This window comes from Microplitis mediator, chromosome 5 (assembly GCF_029852145.1).
Source record: "Microplitis mediator isolate UGA2020A chromosome 5, iyMicMedi2.1, whole genome shotgun sequence".
NCBI lineage: Eukaryota > Metazoa > Arthropoda > Insecta > Hymenoptera > Braconidae > Microplitis > Microplitis mediator.
The window spans coordinates 13,036,715-13,062,954 of NC_079973.1; the positions used below are offsets into that span (position 1 = coordinate 13,036,715).

At 30.5% G+C, this 26,240-nt stretch overlaps 1 protein-coding gene across 1 annotated transcript; it reads right to left on the minus strand.

The window, feature by feature from the left end:
- Positions 1-8,863: 8,863 nt before the first annotated feature.
- Positions 8,864-25,977, minus strand: LOC130668645 (isovaleryl-CoA dehydrogenase, mitochondrial). Its single transcript, XM_057471029.1, has 8 exons — positions 25,709-25,977; positions 25,551-25,640; positions 23,561-23,782; positions 23,168-23,495; positions 23,002-23,095; positions 22,843-22,933; positions 9,257-9,425; positions 8,864-9,156 (listed from the first exon to the last, which is right to left on the minus strand). Exons 1-8 carry the CDS (start codon positions 25,847-25,849, stop codon positions 9,023-9,025), a joined length of 1,269 nt encoding a protein of 422 aa, XP_057327012.1. The 5' UTR covers positions 25,850-25,977; the 3' UTR covers positions 8,864-9,022.
- Between the last annotated feature and the right edge of the window lie 263 nt (positions 25,978-26,240).

A 26,240-nucleotide genomic window follows, 5' to 3' on the forward strand; every position in this document is an offset into this window, starting at 1 on the left:
CTTGTGTATGTCAGCCCAGTGGATAGCATCGAGGACTTTGGATCGAAATGACGCAGGTTCGAGCCCAGCAGTTATCGGGATTTTTTCATCAATAAAAAATATGTTTAGTTCCTCTAATTAATGCTCTCAATACAATAAATAACATTCTCGATCGAATTAAAATTCTCTTATTTATTGTTTGCAATTTAATATTTTTTTCAAATAATTACTAATAAGGTAATCCTGATAAGGATTTGATGAGGATATTCTGGTAAGGACCTGATAAGGTAATCCTGATAAGGGCGTGATGAGGATATCCTGGTAAGGTCCTGATAAGTCAATCCCGATAAGGATCTCATGGGTCTTAAGCGTTACATCCATATCAGGATCCTCATCAGGATACCCTGATCGGGACCTTATTTGAAATCAAGTTCACCCGATAAGGACCTCGTCAGGCCCTTATGAAAAATTCTAGTCGGGTTACTATAAAAATGTTGAACTTTAACCAAAAAAATGCCGAACTTTTACCTAAAAAAAAACTATATAAAAACCGTAATAATAGGATAATTTTATAATAATAAAATCGTACTTTTTTGGTAATACCGTAGATATCCTGCCTTTTTGCCAGATTTATGCTGATATAATGAAAAATTGTAAAAAATTTGGTTTTATTTTTTGATCGTTTCTGCATTTAAAATCATCTAAAATATGCAAAATATAAAATTTTTTATTTTATTTTATTAGCTTACACATTTCTTATTCAAACAAAAGAATGTAAGTGAAAATAACTATCCGGGAAAAATTTATGTTTTCAATTTACTTAAGTTTATTTGTATCCACATAAATACAATTAATATCATACATTAAGTAGGTGATATGGTATAACGGTTAACAGATCAGACTTTAAAAAGTTAGGACGCGGGATCGAGCTATAATATAATTTTATAATGTTATATATAACTAATGTTATATATTACTAAAGAAATTAATACACAATCAAGCGATAGATTTTTATACCCTCGCAGATTTGAATCACGGTGGAAACACGGTGGGTTTGTTCCATTTTACCACTGTGATTACGTGGTGTATCTACCGTGATTCCACGGTGGCTTGATCACTGTATAAACACGGTGTTTCCACTGTGATTACGCGGTGGATACATCGTGGAACCACGGTGGTGGAATAACACAAAGCCACCGTGGAATCACGGTGGATACACCGCCTAATCACAGTGGAGACACTGTGTATACCTGGTGGTGAAATAGAACAAACCCAGCGTGGCTACACGGTGGGTCCACGGTGTTTCCACCGTGATTCAAATTTGCGAGGGTGCAAACAAACTCAACACACATGATATCCCTAGTAGAAATGATATCGAGTTTTTAGCCAGTAACTAGCCAGTTTAACTAGACTTAAACCAGTAAATGGCCAGTGTAATATCGAGTTTCTGTCAAGTAACTGGCCAGTTGTACTAGAGATCGAGCAAAACATGGCGGCTTCAGTGAAACTATCAATTTTGAATATTGAGGTTATCAAGGGTTATAAAACATTGTCAAATAAAATAAAAATAATGTTAAATAAACGATATGACATAAATGTTTAATTTATATTTATTTATATTATGAAATAAATAACATCATTAGATTAATAGAATAACAACAATAAATCTGACTATGAAGTAATTATTTTTAATTGAAGAAAATTAAAAAAATATTTATTTAGGTTTTCTACTGCCTTCCCAGTCTTTTGAATTACTTAAAATTACTCCGACAGCTTCCCTTATTAAACAAAAGGATTCAAAAGTATTAAAAAGGATTTGATTTTTAATCGTTTTGAATACTTTCTAATTCTTCAAATCCTTTTTAATACTATCTCTTATGGGCGTTTAACATGTGAAATCATTTTTAATACTTTTATTTAACAAGGGTTGTATAATTTCGGCAGGACTTCCAAGATTTTTAACCTCACTGTACTCGATTTAAATAAATTCATTCCATCCATATTAAACTGTAAAAATATTAAGTTTTGTTTATGAACACTTGGATCGACAATTGCTGGGAGATGATCTTCAATACCGAAGTAAACAAATTCACCCATTGTAACTTCATCAGCATCTGGCATTTTTTCAATTTCAAAAGATACACTACATTTATTTAAAAATGTTTTTGCCGTTATTGGTAACTCAGGAAGAACTCCAGCTTGCAAAATTTTTAACAACTCGTCTAAATAACAATCTGCAATATTTGATTTTATCGCCCACAGTCGCAATTCATTTATTGTGTCAACTTTGTTTACCGCATCCATTTTCTAATATATTTTGTAAAATATTTCCACGTTAACGTACACAAATTTTAATTAATTCACACTGTTTTTTAAAATTTTTTAAAACAACGACGCGTACAGGTTAACAGAAAAAAATAAACAGACACACACACTAGTAAAGGTACAGTGTCGGTGTGACCAATGTTTATGACTTAGTTGTAGGTGGCGCGATTTCGAGTTTTTACTCGATATCACTGGCCAGTTACTGGTTTATATCGAGTGAAAACTCGATTATTTCTACTAGGGATTCTAAAAGATGTATGTAAACTAAGAAACGAAAATTCGTGGATAATATATAAATTACCCCATCAAGCTATAATCGATAGATCATAATGTAATTGTAAGTGTAAATAGTAGATGTATGTGTTAACTAGTTATAAGAGATAATGTATAATGTAACATAAATCTCATTAGGTTTTTGTAAATTTTTCCCTAATAATATGAAGCAAATCCTTTGTAACAAGCAAACTCTAAAAGGCATAACAAAATGTATTATGAGTTATATCCGCGGGATAGGAATCATGAAAACAATGTAAACTTAATTATACCAACAAACAAAGTTTAAATGTATAAAATATATATAAATTGAATAAATCTTTAGAAAAAAAAAAAAATTTCGGAAAATCCAAAAGTGCACACCTCAATCACTCATTTTATTTTTAATTATTACTTTTATTATATAATATTAATGTATTTTTTTTTATTATAAACTTTTATTCAACTTACAAATTATCGATTTTATTTTTTATTTCTTATTTTCAGTTTAATATTTTTTTAATAATATTTTTTTTAAATATTCCGCCTTTTGTCTTAGATGTCACTTTTTTTTCAAACATATTAATATGCTAGTGCTGCCACCAGTAGTTGATAGAGAGAAACAATAAAAAAAATAATAATAACAGTTAAAATAGCAGCTAAATTTTTTCACGAATAATCACTTTTTCGTCGTTAATGAATTACAATTAAACTAAAAGGATTCATATAGTAATTTTCATAAGGGTTCTTGTGATAAAAAATACAAAGACAATAAAAAAAAAGTTAGGCCGATTAATGGTGTCTATCGAGAGTTATCGTGCTTACGAAGATTCATACGTAACAATTGACAGCACTAGTTTCTTGGATTAAAATAATTAATTTAAAATCAATGAATTAACAAGTCGACTCAACGTTGGGTTTAAATTATTCCTTAATAAATTACCTGCATGCGAGTACACAATTTGATAATTTTTTGTGCTATGAAAAGGGTGTAGAAATGTTTTTGTATGAGAAAAATTGTAAACGAGAAAGAACCGTCAGTAAAGCACCCCTAGCGCTTTCGCGCTTGAGGTGTGCGAAATTTTGGCAGCACTCCTGGACTCTTCTACGACCGATATTTCAACAAAAAATAATTATGGAAATCACTTTTCTTCACGATTTGGTATATATTTTTAATAAATTTGCTGAATATCCAGCATGTGAGACTTTTATCTTAGCCAATGGAAACTTGGCAAAAACATATAAAATGTTATTCAGTTAAAGTCCGGATGAGATTTGGGCTCATGCTAACGTCACCGACTTTCTCACCTAACATTCAAACTAGAATGGATATTTGGATTACAGTAGACGAAGAGAATTATTCGCTCTTCAAAGAGTTAATTTATATTAACTATAATATAAATTTACATGGGTTTTTAGAGCTGAATAACCCGGATCACCAAAAATATTCCCGTGATAATAACGTGAGGTTGAGAGTGATTGTGCAAGAACTAAATGAATAATTTTTAAAGTTAAATATTATTTCAAAAGGACAGAATATTTATTTAACCGTTAAATAATTGCATATTTAAAAAGAGAATTTGTTTTCTTGCCACGTAGTTTTTTTTTGTACCATGAGAAAAAATGTTCAGGGAAACATTAATAGCATAATGTAATAATTCTCTGCCAATTAACAGCGGCAAACTGGTCCAATAAATGCTTCAAGTTCGGAATATAAAACTTCTGAAATAAGTTTCTTACCAGGGACACTACAAGTGGTGGGCGCGATCTAGTGGCGAGCACCGAACTACACTCGTTGATGGCTAGCATAGTCACAACTGCCTTTTCTGATGGTAAATTTTCATTAAGTCCAAATATATATTAACTGAGAACAAATAAATATATTTATTCTAAATGAATATATTTTTTTGTGTCTAAGTAATATTTATTAGAGTTCATACAATGAAACTTAGGGTTTCTTAGCACTATTAAAGAATTTAGTTGTCTATCAAATGAATATTTTCTTAACTTTACCAAATGATTTCATTATTAGAGAGAGAAATATTAACGTCAACCAAATAGAGTCTATTAAGGGGGGGGTAGGGTTTTAAAGGCGAAAAAGAAGCATATTTTTTTGATTTTTTCCCGGCCAGATGAGTAATATAATTTCATTAAACTTAATCACATATTATTGTACAACTTTTAAAGAATATCAGAAAAAATTTTCAACGAAAAATATTGATTAATAAGCTGGTGACGTTGAATCTCCGGAGGCGCCTCGAAAAAAAGTCGTTTTGCGGTGAACATCATAACTCGTTACCGGATCATCCGAAAAAAAAAATTGATATGCATTTTAAAGTTGATGTATTTCTCGAGGTAACCACGAAGAGTTTTTTTTTTTTTTTTTCGATTTTTTGCAGCACTTGGAAGTGAAAAACGCGATTTTAGCTCAAAAAATCGCGGTTAATTTGTTATTAAAAAATAGAAAAAAATGAAAAACAAAAAAAAACTCTTCGTAGTTACCTGTTGATTTATGTAAAGAAGTAATGTTCAAATTTTCAAAGGGATCGGTTCAGTACATTTTGAGTTATGATGTTCACGGACTTTAAAAATAACGTTTTCGGGAAAATCCATTTAAAGTTTTTTATTCGTGAAAATTTGAAATAAACTATCAATCAAAGAATATGAATTTTTATACTTATGTTGAGTCATCAGTTTACATTCTTTGAAAGACACACTGCCGGAGAAAGGGATTCGGAAGAACAAAGAAAATTGCAGCTGATTTCTACTAGGGATATGTAGGGGCAGGTCGGGCAGGTATAAAAATCAGGTATACCGGCCGGTCACTTGAAACGCCGTAACTCCGTTAGTTTTACTCGGATTGATTTAAAATTTGTACACAGTATTCTTGACATATTGTTCATTCAGAAAAAAAATTGAAAAAAAAATTTTTTTAAAATAATTTTAAAACCCTACCCTCCCCCCCCCCCTTAAATCATTTGTTAAAAATGACAAAATAGATTATGTTGACGTAATAAAATTTAACTATCCCAAATAAATTTTAGTTTAACAGAACTTAACAAAACCAATTTAATTATCCGAAGAGAAATTTTTTCTCAGTGTATACAAAAATATGATAAATATAATTCCTATAGGAATTATGCCCTGTACTAAATAAAGTTTCTTTTGTGAATTCAGTTGTAAATTTAGCATTATAACATTTTGTTTAACTACTCAATATTTGTTCATGCATTATATACAATAGGATTTATGATATCATTTTTAATGGCTTCATGCATTTCCAAGTGGGACTTATTTAAAAAAAAAGGTTTGGGTCATTATAAAGGAATATCTTTAAAATTAAATGAAAGTAACACTAATTATTTAATATTTTCTAAATTTTTTGAAAAATATTTTTTCCAACTAAAATTTATTTTATAGAAAAGAACAAAACTTACAATCAAAATAATTTATTTTGAAAACTTAATAATATAAAGTTTATTTTTCACTTAATTTCAATAAATCTTTTTCACTTAAATATAAGGTAACAATATCTCTTATAAAATCATAACCAAGTTTATATCTGAAAATATTCAAAAGAATATTTTCAGCATTATTTATTAATTTTTTTATTCTGAATGCTTTTTCCAAGCGATAAAATACCATTCCTCTGTACAACGGAAAATTGACATGGAATTTAACTCTAGAAATTTCACTATCTTCAACCCTCATTATTCTTATTGCTAACTTGCGTGTGGATTTATGCAAGATGCTGTAATAACTAAAGTTCGTATCAGCAAATTTTGAATTTTTCAAAAGTTCTATTTCTTTATCACACGTTTCACGCAGTTTATTAAATTCACTACCACTTATCCTTCTTGAATTTATTTCGGAAACGGCATAATTGCAAGCGATCATTTTAACAAGATGTTCTTTTATTATCGGGATAACTCTATTCGGGGTGTCACGAGAATAACTCCAATTAAATTCAACTGCAGGTGTTCCAGGTCCTATATTGACATCAATACCAGCATCCAGAAGATATTTCACCATGGAAAAGAGAGAAAAGTTGAGCCGCTGAGACCACCAGCAGGCGCAGCGCCCGGTGACAGGGTAATTGTGGATGGGTATATATATACACTTATCCAAAAAATTAAAGGAACAAGAAAATTTTATAAATTTTTTAGTGATTTTTGGAAGGCTGTATTTTCGTGAAAAATGATCATATCGAAAAAATAAAAAAAGCAAATTGAAGCTTGAAATCTCTAGTTTGAAGATCTTTCAGCAAAATATTTTTTTGAGCCACGGTTTTTGCGGAATCAGAAGAAAAAGATCGAGACAAAATTTTTCTAAATTTTTTGGTTTCGTTTTTTAGGTCTACGGGGCCGGGAAAAATTTTTTCAAAAAAACGAATTCATGGCTTGTTTAGGAAATTTATTCAGCTACAATTTGCTTTTTTTTGTTTCTTTGTACGACAATTTGCTGCTGAGATATCAGCCTTCAAATGAAAAAGGATCCTTTTGTCTTTGATTATTGATATCTCAGCAAGAAATGGTCACACAGTAATTCAAAGGGCAGTTTAATAAACTTGAATAAATCCCCTACAAGCTCCATTTTTGATTTTAAAAAAAAAAAATTTTTTTTCATCCTTGATATCCATTTGAAAAACCCACAAAAAATGGCCATTTTCTGGTTTTTTAGTCGACTCATCGCATTTTTTGTGGGTTTTTCAAATGGATATCAAGGATGAAAAAAAATTTTTTTTTTTTAAAATCAAAAATGGAGCTTGTAGGGGATTTATTCAAGTTTATTAAACTGCCCTTTGAATTACTGTGTGACCATTTCTTGCTGAGATATCAATAATCAAAGACAAAAGGATCCTTTTTCATTTGAAGGCTGATATCTCAGCAGCAAATTGTCGTACAAAGAAACAAAAAAAAGCAAATTGTAGCTGAATAAATTTCCTAAACAAGCCATGAATTCGTTTTTTTGAAAAAATTTTTCCCGGCCCCGTAGACCTAAAAAACGAAACCAAAAAATTTAGAAAAATTTTGTCTCGATCTTTTTCTTCTGATTCCGCAAAAACCGTGGCTCAAAAAAATATTTTGCTGAAAGATCTTCAAACTAGAGATTTCAAGCTTCAATTTGCTTTTTTTATTTTTTCGATATGATCATTTTTCACGAAAATACAGCCTTCCAAAAATCACTAAAAAATTTATAAAATTTTCTTGTTCCTTTAATTTTTTGGATAAGTGTATACCATTTAAATATCATTTGAATACTTCTTAATTCTTATAATGGAATTCAAAAGTATTGAAAAGAATTCAACCTTTCATCATCTTTGAAAAAGATTCAGAAAGATTCGAAAATGTGAATTCATTTTTAATTTATTTCAATTCAACCCGTGTAAAAAAGAATTGTTGAAAAAAGGTCAAAAAAGTGTTGACTACTCTAAACTTCAAAACGTGACACAATGACAAACTTATTTTAAACAATTTTCAAACTTCTGAAAATACACAGAAAAAAAAACATTTGACTTAATACTACAAATTAACATTTTTCAGTGCAAAATACGTTCAGAAAAAACTGATTTTGAACTATTTCTGAACTTTTTTCGTTTCAGCATATCTTATTAATATGAGGATATTTATTGATTTTTTTCTTGAATTTTTAAAAGTTTAAAAAACGTTCAAAAAAGGTTCATAGTTGTGTCACGTTTTGAAGTTTAGAATAGTCAACACTTTTTCGACCTTTTTTTAACAATTTTTTTTACACGGGAAGTCATAACCCGAAATATGGAACTATTTTAGTATTGAGAAAGATTCAGAAAATTTGAAAATTCTCAATTTCTTTCAATTCTTTTCAATCCTACACTCGATCCAAAATATGGAACTATTTTCGTATTGAGAAGGATTCAGAAAGATTGGAAAATGTCAATTCATTTTAATTTATTTAAATTCAAGTCATAATTGGAAATATGGAACTATTTTGGTATTGAAGGAAATTCAGAAAGATTAAAAACTGTCAATTCATTTGAATTTTTTTCAATCGCACTCGTGACCCGAAATGAGAAATTATTTCGTTATTGAGAAGTATTCAGAAAAATTGTAAATGTCAATTTATTTGAATCTTTTTCAATCCAACTTTTAACCCGAAATATGGAGCTATTTTGGTATTGACGAAGATTTAGAAAGATTAAAAACTGTCAATTTATTAGAATCTTTTTCAATTCTTTGGAAGTTTAGAAATTCTTATATTATTTTTAGATTCAATATAATTGAAGAGTATTAATTTTATGTCCAAATGAAAACCTTGTGAAATAGGATTTATTCGAAAGTATTCAATTCTCATCTTTTTCAATACTTTTCAATGAGTATTTTTAATCAGGGATATACATTAAATATAAAGATATAATAACAGATCATTTAATATAAAATACTAAGATATAAAAAAAACTTTATCTAATTTACATGGAAAATATTTTTATTTACGAATACTCTTCAGTAATTGCTCGACTTATTACTAATCTTCGAATTTCACTAGTTCCTGCACCAATTTCATACAATTTTGCGTCTCTTAATAAACGACCTGTCGGATAATCATTTATGTATCCGTTTCCCCCTGTTTTAAAAATTTTAAGTTATTAAAATTATTTGAATAATTAAATTATTTGTAACAATAAAAAAAAATATATATAGTACAAAAATAAAAAAAAAATTACCCAGTATTTGAATAGCATCTAATGCAACTTTCGTCGCATTTTCTGCACAAAAGAGAATAGCTGCAGCACAATCTTTACGATTTATATGATTGGCGTCACAAGCTCTTGCTACGGAATATAAGTAACTTCTACTTACACTCAAAATAGTATACATATCAGCTATCTTTGCCTAAAATTTATATAAATATATAATTTTTTTTATAACTATAAAATGGGGTGGTCGTTAAAAATTAAATTTTCTCAGACGCCCCAAAAAAAGCTTCTTTTTAGGGAAAAAATACGTGGGAAATTTGGTGGAATTTTAAACTGGGTTCTTGATAAATAATCAATTAAATTTAATAAATTTTATTTTAAAAAAATTATGAAATTATAATAAAAATAATACGAAATAATTTATTTGTTTTTTTTTTTTTTCTTAATCGAAAATATTAATTAAATTGCTCTTTATATTGCATAAAACTGAGTGGTTGTAGTAAAATGAATAAGAAGATCATATAAAAGTGTCAGTTCAACATTAGGAGGTTCGTCCAGTAGCTACCGTTTAGACCCAGCAATCAGAAGGATGGCAGTTCGCGCCCAGAACCCAGCAGAATTTTCATCGCGTTTTTTTCACATTATTTACCTCACTTAAATAGTTTAAACGTTGATGATCACAAACTCTGTTAGGTTAATAATAATAAATTTTTTTTTTAATCAAATTTATTTGTTTCGTCGATGGCAACCAGGCTTGGCCCGAGATTATCATTCCAAACTTCTACCAAGGCTGGGCCAAGACTGGCTTTGACATTAATTATTGGAAAAAATTCTTGTTTTCATAAAAATTGATTTTTTCAAAATTTTTTTTTCGATTTTTTTCTTTCTTATCATCTTCACAATTGATTTTCTTAACATCAAAAGCTTCAGTTAAGCTTTAGAGAAAAGTTTTTTTTTTTAATTTTTAATGAACTCAGAGTCTATTTGATCGAGTGATCTGAAATTTGCAGGAAAGTTGAAGACTGACAAGCTTTTAAAATTGAGGAAATGTTTAAAAATAAAAAACTCGCTGGTCACTTATCTTAGATAAATAATAAATGAATGAAAGTGTAACAAAATATAAATATTGGGTGCGTCTTTCTTATTTTATTTACCATTTGATTAATATCACCATTTCGATAAAATATTAACGCATATGCTGAAGCCCGAAAACGTTTAGTAAGGATTCAAACTCAAAGCTTACTAGTCAGCACTTACAAGTGCATGAATAATACTTTCAATGACGAAATTAATAGCAATAATAATCGTTTGTATTATTCAAAATTTGGTTATTGGAAAAATAGAAGTCGCGTTAGAACATGGCGTTGATTTATTTAACAATCTTATGGTAAATAAATTTACATAAATAATCGGCTTATTAATTAGATAATTTATTATTTTTTGTACAATTAGAGAGATTTGTTCAAAAATTGCGAAATGGAGTTAGGAACAATCGGATTTTGGGCAAATGGTGAAAATTTTCAAGTGCCGAATAGAATTAGTGATATTGTTATGACTTATGAATACGACATAACAAATGAAGTAGTAGCGCATCAAGAAATAAGATTTCTTGTAATGATTGTCGATAACTTTACCACCCAGGTAGAAAATTGTCTTAGTTGGACAAGTTTGAAACTTCAAAATAGCTTTATTTTAGCTTAACATCTAAGTCTTGTTTTGTAAGCTTTATTCTAGGTTGTTATTAGGATGAATTCAATGACAAGTCTTCAGAGTGTAACTAACCTTCAAATATACCTTGCTGTTAGCTCTTTTTCCACGCATATGATAAGATTTGTTCTAAGCTTGGATTCTAAACTTAAAACTACCTTATCTGCTAACATTACTCCAAGCGTACAATGAAAACTGAAGTTTGAGGTTAATTAGGATTTTGTGTTATTGATTATAAGTAATGAATAAGTTCAATTTTATTTGCAACATATAGAAAGAAAAATATATACTAAGCAAGTAAGTTTTGATTTTTTTTAATTTATTGAATCACAAGTTTTTAATGCTCATAATAAAAAAATTTGAATTTTTTAGAACGTCCTTACTCTCTTAAGTTAAATCAGTAAAAATGTTACTGATTTTTTCAGTGGTTACAAAATTTACTGAAAGATCAGTAGCTTTGAATAAATTTACTGACTAATCAGTAATTTCCCTGGCGATTTTAGCGCCACGGTGACCTTACAGTAAAAACACCGTTAAAACACCGTGGAACGACTGTGAAAACGTGGTTGTAATGCAGTGAAATCACGGTATTTTTCGTGCAGTCACGCCACTGTATTCCGACCGCGTTTCCATTGCACTTAAAGAGTGTTTCCACGGTGTTTCGATCGTAAGGTCACAGTAATCTCACGGTGGTTTTACGGTGAAACCACCGTAAAACTACGGTGCGCTCCACAGTGGTTTTCAGCGATATCCACGGTGAGTTTACAACGGCTTTCCGATGGCTTGACAGTTTTTTAACCGTGAATTCACCGTATTTCCACAGTCAGCTCATCGTTTCATGATGCGTCCATAAATTTTATAGCGAAAAAAAAAAAAAAAAAAATTAACGCCTACTCGGAGGATCGATCCCAGCGCCTTCGCATTCAAAGTCTGATCTGCTATCCACTGTGCCAAATCACACCCTTGATTGTGGGGATTGATTGTATTTATATAAGCACAAATGAACTTTAGAAAATTAAAGATATTTAATAAATGATTGATTTTCTGATTTGTATTACATTCAATTATATAATTGTTTATAGGGTAACGAGACCAATACCGGTATACCCACTAGTAGCGGGGCAATAAATACTTTTTTTGGTAAATTATGTAAATGAGAAGTTAAAATTTTTCAAACTTAACCATACAATATTTTAAATTTGAAATCTAAGTTTTTTATAACTAAATTCATTATTCAAACATCGAAATGTCCTTAACTATCTCACTAATGATCTTATTAGCTTATTTTCAAAAATTTTAAAAAAGTTTGCGTACTTTACAACATTTATGAATGCGGTAAATTGAAAAATTTCATAGACTTTATAAGATTTATGAATCATTGTAAAATCATTTTTTTCGAATAATGTTACATTATTTAGTCGTATCTAAAGTATATTACAAAATATAATGATTCACAAACCTGCGCGGCATATTTACTCAGAAATCGCTATTAAATAGAATTTGCTAGAACTCAATTATATAAAATTTTGCATTATTGAATAAAAACAAAATTCACTTCGGGACTAGAAAAATTTTTTGACGCAATAACATTTTATTTTCGCCTAAAAAAATTTTTTCTTGAATTCAGAAAATTCTTTGTCGCCACAAAAAAATTTTTGTTTTCAATTCATTATGCTTAAATTTCTTTAGGGCAAGTCAAAATTTTCTTGGGGTGAGTGCAACTTTTTGGCGCCAAGAAATTCCTTTTTTCTGTGTACTCATATTGATAAGATAACTTAAAATGATAAGCTTTGTTCATTTTAATAATTTAACAATACACTTTAGAAAAGATAATTATCAAAAGTACTGAGAAAATAAGAAAATATGATTGACAGAGATTTGGAAACTATAAGAAAAAAATATATCAATGGTGAAGACACCATGAAATCATAGTGAAAACAACGAGGAAATACTGAACTACCACAGAGAAAACGCTGAAAAATCCACGCGAAAATACTGTGAGGCCATCGTGGGACCACCGTGAGCTCACCGTGGAAATTACTGCCAACCACTGTGAAACCACTATGAAAACACTGGAAATTCACCGTCAGAACACTGTGAACTCGCTTTCGAAACACCCTTAAACCACCGTAAAAACACAGTGTGGACTCGGTCGGTACATAGTAGCGTGACTGCACAGAAACCACCGTAAATTCACCGTCGAATCTCCGCCGCTTCACTGTCAAAACACGGAAGACGTGTTTTCACGGTAAAAACACCGTAATTCGACCGTGCTTTCACCGTCGCGGTGAAACCGCTAGGGTTACTGACTAATAATGAATTTAGCTTCACGGCAGTAAAGAGTGCCATCTACTTGGAAGCTTGTTTGTTAGACAGAGGTTGATTGCAAGTTATAATCAAAGTTTATTATTGATATTGCACTATTATTAGGGTAAGTTTAAAATATTTCAACAAACAAAAGTTAATTTATAATTTATATACTAATAAAACTTATATATTTTTCTCTATTGAATGTGACTAGAATAATTCTGAAATGTATTTGTAGTTGATTTACATCTAAGGTAATGCATAACCTCAAATCGTCTTATTAATTATTTTATGATTTTAAATAAATATTATTATTATTTTCAGATAAATGTTTATACGGTGACGTCAAAACCGCTAGGGAAAATATATACAACACTACACATTTAATGCCCAATATCTGATGTTTGTGTACAAAAAAAAAAATAATAAAAAATTTTTCTCTGTAAACATGTTTTCAAACTTAAATTACCAAATCTATTCTAGCTAAGAATAAGATATACTTTTAACCTTATAGTAAGCTAAATTGTTTATGCAAGCTAAAACTGCAAGCTTTATGTTAGCGATACAAAGCGTTACCAACTAACCTTGTGTTAACCATAGTTTGTTGGCTAATTTTAGGCTAAAACTGATAAAATTAGCTTAATACAAGCTAATTCCATTGATGACTTTCTACCTGGGCAGTTTTCCTTCAGTGTATACGAAAACAACATCAGAGCCCTTACTAAAAATCGAGACAATGTTTGTATTTGACAAAGATAATTCCTGGAAAGTAATAGAGGTATTTCGTGATTATCAAGTTGAGTTTGAAAATTGTAAAGTATACTATTGTTCAATGTCAGAAACTAAAGAGAACAATTGATATAGTAACATTGAATTCTTTTGCTGATTATGCACCGCCGTTTTGGTTTAAAATCGATGAGATATATTTGAATGATAATCACGGTCACTGGAGACTTTTTTTAGGTCATTACTCCCAAGAAATTGGGTTTAATTTGAATGGTAAGTTTTATTTATTTAACGAAACGAAAATACCGAGAACGGGATTTGAAACCACAACCTCAGGAGTTTAATATTAAACTATCTGTAACTTGAGTTAAAATTGATGGGTTATAATTAGGGGTGTGCGAATACTCGAAACTTCGAATTATTCGAGGCGAATCGAATAGTTCGATTTATGTGAATAGTTTGAATTATTCAAATAATTAAAGTTTAAATCAAATTATAAACTAATTAGTAAACAAAAGGAAAATTTTTATTCAACGTATTTATTCTGTTTTTAAAAAAATCATCATTGACTAAATTTTCATGCAATAACTTTTGAACAGAAAGGAGTATACTATTTATGTTAAGTCCATCATGAAGCTTATTTAATAAGCTTCAATTTTCGTTATTAATCTTGCAGTTTTGATAATTAGTTTTTTAAAAATTTTATAACTTGCAAAATTGTAAAAATGTTGACAAAAAGTTTAATGTGACTTTAACTCTGGATAAATTTTGAATCGACACCCTGATTAAACAACTGAATTCAACCGAATTAAAAATTTTAATTCTGTTATATACTGTTAAATTTGGTAAGACCGAATTCGACCGAATTAAAAATTTTAATTCTGTTATATTCAGTTAAAATTGAAAGTTAGTGGTCCTAATGGCGCTATGAAACAAATGGTCTGCCGTACGCTTAGATACAATACTTCTAAACTTAGACTACTTAGTGAATCTAATGCCTTAGCCTGGGACTACTGTAGGGAGCAAATTAATAAAAAAAATTGATCACCAAAGGTGGTGTACGGACTAACCATAATAGAGTGTTATTAAACAGTGAAAATGATTCAGGAAGTAGTTCAGCATTTAGTTATCATCAGTGTAATTTTGGAGCTAAAGTCTACGATACCGTTGTATACAAAGTCAATCAAAACAAATAACTCTTATGTAATATTGCATGATAGACAGATGGTGCAAATTTGTAATTTCTTTTGTAAAAATGGAGATGCACACATGCAAGTCGAAACTTTAAATGTTACACCGGTAGCTAATCTAGAGCATATGTGGATAATTACTAGTTTTACAGAAAATATAATAGATTTTCCAGTATCGGCTATAAGAGAACAATTAGTGTATATATGTATAAAATCTGAGAATTTTGATAATGATAATAGCTATAAGAAATATTTATGTATTCAACCTAACGATTTTGAAATTCAATAAAATATTCCGAACATTACAAATGACAAATATTGTTAACAATTTTTAATTTTTCCTTACCAATGTCTTGTTCAAGACAACAAATTATAGTAATTATAAATATCTTTGCTGTTGACTGTGTACACAGGACAAAAGGTATACTTAGCTCGGGATAACTTTTCTCAACCCAACAAAGTTTTTTATGGGCAAGAATGAAGCTCAAAATATCCCTGGGCGAAGTAGAAGTTTCTTGGATTTGAAAAGGTTGACTTAAGAAAAGAATTCATACGGTTCTTGCGAACGACTTAAAAATTCCGAATTCGTTTCAATTCAGTTTAATTCGGAGTCAGAACCAGAAATTCGAGGATTATTTTCGAATTGAACAGAATTAAACCGATTTAAAAATTTCGAATTTGTTTTAATTCAGTTTAATTCGGAGTCATAACTAGAAACTCAAGAATTGTTTTCGAATTAAACAGAATTAAACCGATTTAAAAATTTTTAATTCAGTTTAATTCAGAGTCGAAACCAGAAATTCAAGGATTATTTTCGAATTAAACCGAATACAATTTTTTTAATTCGTTTCAATTCGGATAAATTCTGATTTTCCTGCCGAATTAGACAGAATTCATTTTTAAGTTAAGTACCGAATTAACAGAATTAATCTGAATTAAATAGAATTAAAAATTTAATTCGGTTTAATTTGGTTGAATCTAGTTGTTTAATCAGGGCAGTCGTTTGTAATATGTAATGTATTTATCTTTTAACTTATTAAATAAGCGTTTATTTTGACTGCTACAACATTGTTCAATGATGTGACTGTCATGAACTACAGAGTTTGAACCATATATGCACAGTTCGGATAACATACGGTAAAAAATTTGCAGATTAAATACTTACTGCAGATGATTTTATATTGGAAATTTTACGACAATTTTGCCATAGGATGTTTTGGATATGGCCAGATTGCACTTTTTTTTAACAACAATGGTCAACAATTTTTGGTCAAATTTGTATTATTTTAGTAATGAGTTATGAAAAAAATATTCTAATTAAGTAAAATACACCCAAATAAGTTAATTTTTCATCGAAATCGAGTAGTTTGAGAACAAAAGGTAATTATTTGAACTATTCAAATAGTTCGAATTATTCGAATATTCGATTCGAATGCCACTATTCGATTCGAATATGATTCGCACACCCCTACTTTCAATGTCTTTTATGAAGAGTATAATAACTAATATTTATTTTAAATAGCTCCAAATATATGTGATAATATATTATTTGATCGAACGAAATATCTGAATGGCTACGCGATAAAAGTACTACGATCATCACAAGACTCATGTGGCCCTGTTGATGAACAATTAACTATATACACTGATTATGATTATCTAGAGGAAAAATTAGGTCGAGACATGGGAACGATCGGATCGTTGTTAATGATAAGTCTGAATGTAACACTGAATATAACTTATGTTGACTCTGAGAGTCAAATGGAGGAATGTGAGATTCCAATAGAGATTTTACTGCATCATCGTTCAGTAGATTTAGTATTATATCAGGTGGAGTTTGGATCGATGGTTGTTTACAATTATTACTACTTGTCATACCCATTACAATTTAGTCATGATATTATAGTGACCCACAATCGCGGACTAATGACACCATTGGAAAAAATGTTTGATTTCTACGGCTGGTTAACCATCATTGCTACAACAATTATTCTGCTAATGGTTTTTATTGTTATTTATTTATCAACCCGAACAAAAAAAAATTCAAGATTATCGTTTGCTATTTTTGAGTGCCTGAGACTGCTGGTAAATAACTCGATTTACACCCGAATGGACACAGCAAAGATGCGACTATTTTTTTCCGTAATATTTCTATATTTTTTGATAATGCAGGCAACATTTTCTGGCCATCTTGCGGCATTTTTGACAAAACTCGTGTACAGAAAAAATGTCGAGACTCTAGATGATCTAAAAGATCCGCGGTATACAGTAATTTATGCTCCTTCTGTACGTATCGATTATATTGAAGATCCATTATTGCTAAATAAAACGATATTTGACGGGGGACCATGTTCTGACTATATCGGCACCAGTGAATCTATTGCTTGTATTGATTCCAGATTAAATTTAAATTACCTAATTGCTAAATACAAATTACACTCTCCTGCGAATGCTTTAAAGTTTAATGGCCCATTACTGCCAATGCGTAAGAGATGGCCATTGGCGGATCGCGTTAATAATTTTCTCATGCGTTTACACCAATCACAAGTTTTTGGAGAATGGCGGAAAAGAGCACTGAATCGGATAGATCGCATATTTAGTATAAGAGAAGATAAATCAACGCATAGTTATTATCGGCCGATAGACTTTGAAGATGTCACCTTTGCATTTATTTTACTTGCGATCGGTTTGATCTTTTCATTAGTGAGTTTTGTTATCGAATCATTGAACAAAATTATTAAAAGTACTTATAAAAAAATATGGAGAGCAATTGTAATTATTATACGCATTGAAATCTTTCAATTTCGACAACTAAACGAGTACTTGAACCAAAATTTTATATAAATTATAAAAATGTTTTGATATATTTTCTGTGAATTTATCACACTATTTGCTGTATTTAGTCAATAATATAAATTAATAACCCTAGTGAATATAAATGTTACTTTGTCACCTAACAGATTTAACTGTTACAGGAATAGTGAAAATATTTATGGAAATAAGTTATGAATTTGGTTACCCTGATTAAACAACTGAATTCGATCGAATTAAACAGAATCGAATTTTTAATTCTATGTAATTCAAATAAATTCTGTTAATTCGGTACCTAACTTAAAAATGAATTCTGTCTAACTCGGCAGGAAAATCAGAATTTATCCAAATTGAAACGAATTTAAATAATTTCATTCGTTCCAGTTTCAATCGAGTTTTTTCCGAATTCTTAGGGTGGTGCTAAAAGCGCGAGAATCCGTAAAAACTCTGACTAAATTACAAAGAAACACATGAAAAACTCCCTCAAAACACCAAGAAAACTGCGTGATTATACCGACGAAACTCCAAGAGAACACCAATAAAACTCTGAGAGAAAACCAACGAAAGTCAGTAAAAACACCAACAAAACTCCGCAAAAACTCCGTGTCGTAACTGTATACAAAAATACCGCATTACTGCCATGAAAACACCGTCGAAACTTCCACGTTACAGCCAGTTTCGCTCGAGTTTTTTCCGAATTTCTACGGTGGCGCTAAAAGCGCTAGAATCTGTGGAAACTCCGACTAAACTACAAGGAAACACCCAAAGAACTCCGACAAAACTACAAGAAAACACCAACGAAACTCCAAGAGAAAACTGGCAAAACTCTTCAAAAACACGGACAAAACTCCGTGTCATAATTGAGTTTCTGTCGAGTTTTTTCCGAGTTCCCACGGTGGCACCAAAACCGCTAGGGTTTTTCATCACTGACGATGCGTAATAATTGGCCATTAAATGATCGCGTTAATAGTGTCCTCATGCGCATTCACCAATGTGTTTTCGATGTAATGCTCGAATTTTTGGAAGAGTTGGATTATCGTAGAATAGGATAAACCGAACTAAAGTAATCGAAGATAAATTAATGCAAAATTATTACCGACTGGTAGAATTTAAAGTTGTCACCTTTGCATTAATTTTACTGACAATCAGTTGGTTCTTTTCATCAGTGAGTTTCGTTCTCGAAGTGTTGAGTGAATTTATCAAAAGTACTTAAATAAAATATGGAGAGCAATTGTGATTATTGTATGCATTGAAATCTTTCAATTCCGACAACTACTCGAATACTTAGACCAAATGTTTATATATAATTGTAAAAATAGTTCAATTAATTTTTTGTGGATTGAATAAAGTATTTGACTTATTTAATCAATAATATATATTGTAAACCCTAGTAAACATTACTGTTTTATCTTTTAACAGATTGAACCGTTACAAGAATAGTGATAATATTTGTGGAAATGAATCGTCAAATTCGGATAAATAACAAAGCTTCCTAGATTGATTTATTGATAAAAAATTTTACGTATGTGGTTTTATTTAATAAAAACCTTTATATTTATTCCTTGTCATAGAAAGGGGTTCAGTTAAGTACAAAACTCTTTTCAGTTTAGACGGTTCTATAGACCTATACGTTGACGATTCTATTGTCAAATGTTAACATTTGTTCATTGGTAGGTGCTACAAAAAAATTTTAGTTAAATTCCACAGAATTTTTTCGAAAACTCTGAAATTCTATTTTCGTAAATCTTAAAACCTTCACACGACTCTATTTTATCGCTTTAAGGCCTAAATGATAATAGTGACCAAAATATTGGGTATTTTTATGCACGGAAAAATTGAAACCCGACTGGTTCGTGTGCAAGAAAAAATAAGGGCAAGCACTTGGTGCGCACCCGAACCAGTCGTGTCTAGTACCGTACTCAGTCTGGTGCAGCACCCGAATTGCAGCACCGTAATCAGTCGTGTGCAGAACAATACTGATTCGTGTGTGTACATGAACCTGTCGTGTCTAGCACCGTACTCAGTCTGGTGCTGCCGTTGTTGCCATTCGGGTGGCGCACCAGACTGAGTACGGTGCTAGACACGACTGGTTCGGGTGCAACACCGTACTCAGTCTGGTGCTGCTCATGACTCATTCTGGTGCAACTCCGTAACCACTCGTGTGCTACACTCGAACAGTTACTGTTCGAAATTATAGTAATCTACACAGTTACATGATTGACAGTATGATTTCTGCAATTTTTGCAATTCATATTCATATATGAATAAATTTCAATGACAAACAATCTAAATTACAATTAGTTAGTTTAAGTCAATTTTTTTCATCTAATTCCTATCATAGAAACCTCTTTTATATAATAATCGTGAACGCTACTAAAAGGCAGTGTTAAATTTTGCTGGTGAAAATTGCAAAAATCATACTGTCAATCATGTAACTGTATAGATTACTATAATTTCGAACAGTAACTGTTCGAGTGTAGCACACGAGTGGTTACGGTGTTGCACCAGAATGAGTCGTGAGCAGCACCAGACTGAGTACGGTGTTGCACCCGAACCAGTCGTGTCTAGCACCGTACTCAGGCTGGTGCGCCACCCGAATGGCAACATCGGCAGCACCAGACTGAGTACGGTGCTAGACACGACTGGTTCGGGTGCACACACGAATCAGTATTGTTCTGCACACGACTGATTACGGTGCTGCAATTCGGGTGCTGCACCAGACTGAGTACGGTACTAGACACGACTGGTTCGGGTGCGCACCAGAACCAGTCGTGTGCTTGCCCTCATTTTTTCTTGCACACGACTCAGTCGTGTGCTGCACACGAACCAGTCGGGTTTCAATTTTTCCGTGTGGTTTTAGCTTCTTGTGGACTTTTCCGATGCAACATAACAATTTTTCCTATGTTGAAATGAAAAATTTTCCCATGCCAACATGGGTATTTTTACTATGTCAACATAGGAATATTTACTATGTTAACAGAGGAATTTTTCCCTTGTCAACATAGAAGAAGTTACTCCGGTAACATGGGGAAAAATTTCTATACTGTCATAGTAAAAATACCCATGTCAATAAAAGAATTTCAGCAAAATGTTAACAGAGGAATTTTTCCATATCTACATGGAAATTTTTCCAATGGTAATATAGAAGATATTCCTATAATATACACTGTAAAAAATCCGGAGTGAATCCGGAGTGAATTCGGATTGAAATTAAATCCGAATTCACTCCGCATTCACTCCGCCACTCGGAGTGCCGGAGATTTAAAAAGAATCACTCCGCATGCGGAGTGAATTGGGAGTTTTTTTTTAGCGGAGTGATTGCGGAGTGACGCGGATTTTATTTCACTCCCAATTCACTCCGGTCCGGAGTTTTAATACTTAAATAAATTTATATTAATTTATATGAAACTGCTAAACAATATGTGTGTGTGTGTGTGCGCGAGTGTGTGTTTGCGTGCATGTGTGTGTTTGGGTGTGTTTGTGTGCGTGTGTGCGAATGTGTGCTTGTGTGCGAATGTGTGTGTGCAAATGTGTGCATGTATGCATGTGTGCAAATGTGTGCGTGTGTGCAAGTATGTGCGTGTGTGTACAAATGTGTGTGTGTGCAAATGTGTGCGTGCGTGTGTGTGCGAGTGCGCGTGTGTGTCTAAATATGTGTGTGCGTATGTGTGTGCGTATCAGCTGATCAATTATGTAATACGCGAGTTTTTACTTCGATTTAATTGAGTGGAGTTATTTTTTATTAATAATATCTACAAAACTTCACGAAAGGGATTAAATTAATAAAAAATTATCTACTCCGCGAAAACTCCCCTGCGGAGTGAATTTCACTCCGAGGGGAGTGAATAATTAAAAATTCATTCACTCCGCATTCACTCCGGATTTAATCCGCATTCACTCCGCGAATTTTTTACAGTGTATGGGTAAAATTCCTACAAAATATGGTTATATTCTAATTTTTCCCTAATTGATAAATTAAAATTTGCTATGTCGCAAGGGAATTTATCCCAAGTAAAATTGATTAAATTCCCATGTTTTTCTCTCCGCGTAGGAACAATTTTGTAGGAAATTAAATTCTTGACAAAAAAAATCATGTTCATTTTTTTTATAAAATGTGTATTTACGAAGATATTTTAAAAAAACTTTTTTAGATCTTATCAATTGAGCATTTAAAGGATTACGAATGTTACACTGATAGAAGGATTTCTTAGCATTTAAGAAGATTTCTTTGTATTTAAGAAATCATTTCTTAAACATCATTTCTTAGCATTTAAAAAATATTTCTTAGTATTTAAGAAATATTTCTTTGTATTTAAGAAATATTTCTTAAATACTAAGAAATATTTTTTAAATACTAAGAAATCCTTCTATCAAAGTAAAAATAAAGTTTTTTCTTAAATATAGACAACTTCGTAACTCGTAACATATCAATCATTAACGCTTGATATAGTTTCTATATACTCATAAAAATGTTATTCTCAACATTTGTAATTCTTGAAACGCTCAATTTATGAGATCTGAAAAAGTTTTTTTAAAATATCTTCATAAATACACATCCTGCAAAAAAAATGAACATGACCTTTTTTGTCAAGAATTTAAATTCCTACAAAATTGTATCTGTGATTTTTTCCTTTAATCTGCATATTTCATGAGATATTTAAAAAAAAACCTCAACTGTATCGAAAAATGAACTTCGATCGTCCCGAGGCTCGTGTTCTTTTTACTGAAAAAGAAAGAACCAAATTCCCCACGTATTTTCCTCTAAAAAGAAGCTTTTCATGGGGTGTCTGAGAAAATTTATTTTTTAACGACCCTACTATAAAATTAAGATCTAATAATAAAAGAGTAGATGTTAAAATAAATAAGATGTACTTGTAACATTTGAAATTCGGCAATTCTTTTGCCAAATTGTTTTCTTTCGTGAGCATATTCGAATGATATATCACAACACGCTTGAATAATTCTATAAAACATACACGTAATGTTAATAAGTGAATCAGAATTATTTGCATGATGATTAATAATAATTACCCAAGTGGACCTCCAGCTAAAACAAGTCTTTCTAAATCTAATCCACTCATCAAAACGTAAACTCCTTTATTCAATTCACCTAATATATTTTTAGCTGTAATTATTTAAATGAATTAATTGAGTTAAAACATAAATTTGAAAATTATAAATAGTTGAAACAATTTACCAGGTATTTTGCAATCGTGAAAGATTAATTCGGCTGTATTAGAACCGCGCATGCCAAGCTTGTCTAATTTAATTCCTGTACTAAAACCTTCAGTACCTTTTTCAACAATAAATGCTGTTATCCCATGTTGTGGTTTATCAACATTAGGATTTGTTTTGGCATAAACGACAAGAGTATCAGCATCAGAACCATTGGTAATCCAAAATTTATTACCATTTAAAATATAGTAGTCTCCGTGTTTTTCAGCTTTAAGTTTCATTGAGACAACATCCGAACCTGATCCTGATTCAGACATCGCCAATGCACCGAAATGTTCGCCGCTGCATAACTATTTAAATAAATAAATTTGTTTAATGGATTAAATAAAATAAAAAGTTTTTTTTAGTCAATTACTTTTGGCAGATACTTGAGTTTCTGTTCTTCTGTTCCATTTCGATGGATCTGATTGATGCATAAATTCGAGTGGGCGCCATAACTCAAGCCAATAGATGCGGAAGCACGACTTAATTCTTCCATCACGATTACGTGATCTAAGTAACTACCACCTGTACCTCCATACTTGGGGTGTGCTGTAATTCCTAACAGACCTAGATTACCAAGTTGTTTCCAAAATGACTGAAATATAAAATTTTTTAGTAACTAGGTTACAAAAAAATTTTATTAATTTAAAGGGGACTGCTAGTGTGAAATTTTGAAAAATCAAGTCATTTTTTTTTTGCATGTTTCGATAGTCTATACCTTCAAAAATAACACTACAATTTCTAGTCCATATCTCGAATACTTTTTTTAAGTTACAGCCATCTGAAGAGCAGCCGCTTATCGGTTTTCGAAAATGAATTTTCCAAATTACTGCACTTATAACTCGAAGGCAAATCATCCGATTGATTTAATTTAAATTGCAGTGTCTTATATATATTTTTTCATGTACCACGGACCTCCAGTTTTTTGATCGAATCAAAAATGTAATTTTGTCAGGCCAAAAATCATCAAATTTTCGCGCAAAATTTGAAATTTTTTTTTAAAACTCCGCCATTTTGTGAAAATTCAAATTTTTTGTTAGCCCGAGGGTCATGGTACGGAAAATACCTTCTAGTTTCATAAACTTTTTGGTTTTTTTATTTCATCACTGTGACGGTCGCTATCACTGCAGCGGGGGGAACTTTTTTTTTTTTTTAGCGTTGGGAGATTGTGAATAACTCACTGAATTTTGAATTTTTTGATACAAAAATTTTATCTTGTATTCATTATATATCCACAAATATATCCTTAAAAGATTAAAACATTCCATACAGTAGTTTTCTTTAAAAAAATTCTTAAAAATCATCGTTTTTTCCAGGCGGTCACACTAGTGGTCCCCCTTAAGAATTTTATCTATATCTACACTATTAAGAGAATAAGGATAATTTTGTTCCCGCCATATCTATATGATAGAATTAGTTAATATTATTGAAATTGGTATCATTAGATAGGTCTCGACTTGAATTTGTGCCTTTTCAGTTTAAACTCTTTTTAATTGCCAAGTATTGAGAGAAATAGATTTGTCTATATCGTTCGAATTACATTTAAATTACGCGACGAAAAAGACGATCGTATTTATTTTCTTTAAATAAATTAATACTTTAATTATTCTGTCACTAAATATGACTGAATGTCACTGAATATATACCTATATTATTTATATCGCGGTACTTATTCCCAAATGACAGATTTTTCTACTCCCTTTTGGTTTTAGGAAGCTTCTCAAAGCCAAAAAAGTGTGCATAGAAAAAAAAAGGATTCATTGACACAAAAAATCTTTACTCGCCTAAAGAAAATTTTTACTTACCCCAAGAAATATTTTGCATTGTGAATTGAAAACAAAAATTTATTTAGAACTAGAAAAAATTACTCGGTGCAAGTAATTATTTCTTGAGCAAAAAAATCTTTTCTCGCCCCAAGACAATTTTTGTATTTAATTGATAATGCATAAAATTTCTTGGTGCAAATTAAAATTTTGTTGCGGCGAGAAATCCTTTTTTCTGCGTATTCTATAAATTTAGTAGTGATCTTTGGGCAGTCACGTAGTGACTGCAGGTTGCTCGTATTAATTAATATTTAAGTAATCTGTTATTAAAATAGATTTTTCGATAAATTTTATTCTAAAGTTTCTTCTAAACAATATATTATTTCGAAATTACCTACAACAAAAATATCAAAAGGTCAAAACTCTTACAAAATAACTGGAATTTATTTATAGATAGTAAATGTATGTGTAACTAACAAACAGAAAATATGAGAATATATTTAAATAAAATACAGTTAATTTTAAATTTTCTACGTCAATAATATTAACGTTAAAAAACAATAAAATAATAATCACTTATAAAAATAAAAAATAACTCACTCGTAAATCATCAAAATTGTTGTTCTTATCAATTTGAGAAGCGTTCGGGGCTAATTCTTTTTGCGCAAAATTAAAAACAGACGTTCGTAACTAAAATAAATAAAAATAATTTATAATTATCTATTAAATGTATAATAAATAAGTGATAGAACATAAACCTCTTTTTGCTGTTCATTTAATCCGAAAATATGTTCATCAATTGGGTAATACTGAGATGAACTCCGAGCATTGCACTTGATAGACTTTATTTTTGAAAAACTAAAAAGCTTTAAACTATTACGGCTTAAACTAATATTCATTTTTTTTTTAAATTTGTAATTAAAATTATAATTAATTAATAATTGTAACAACTGATTGGTTTAGATTCTAAATTTAAGACTAAACTGATTTTTTGTTCCTGCTCTGAGGCGATAAACTCTTTAATATAAAACATATTTTATCGTCAATAAGTCAACGTGCGATAAGATAGAATAATAATGAGTGACGTCATTCATTTAAATACAAATTTCAAAAATATTTCCGGCTCTTGTAAAAATTTAAAATTACTCATACAAATTTTAAGTGGATGAAATAAAAACAAAAAAAAATTATTTAATAAAAATATTTAATTTTCTATGTAATTATAAATTTTTAATGTAAGTAATAATTGTAATTTTGTCATAAATATAAAAGATGAAGAAACAGTTTAAT

Coding starts and splice junctions, on each gene's coding strand:
- LOC130668645 (XM_057471029.1), bottom strand. CDS start 25,849: ATGAATATTAGTTTAAGCCGTAATAGTTTAAAGCTTTTTAGTTTTTCA. Junction 23,096..23,167: donor TCACGATTGCAAAATACCTG/GTAAATTGTTTC, acceptor AAATAATTACAG/CTAAAAATATATTAGGTGAA. Junction 9,157..9,256: donor AGATGCTATTCAAATACTGG/GTAATTTTTTTT, acceptor TTTTTAAAACAG/GGGGAAACGGATACATAAAT.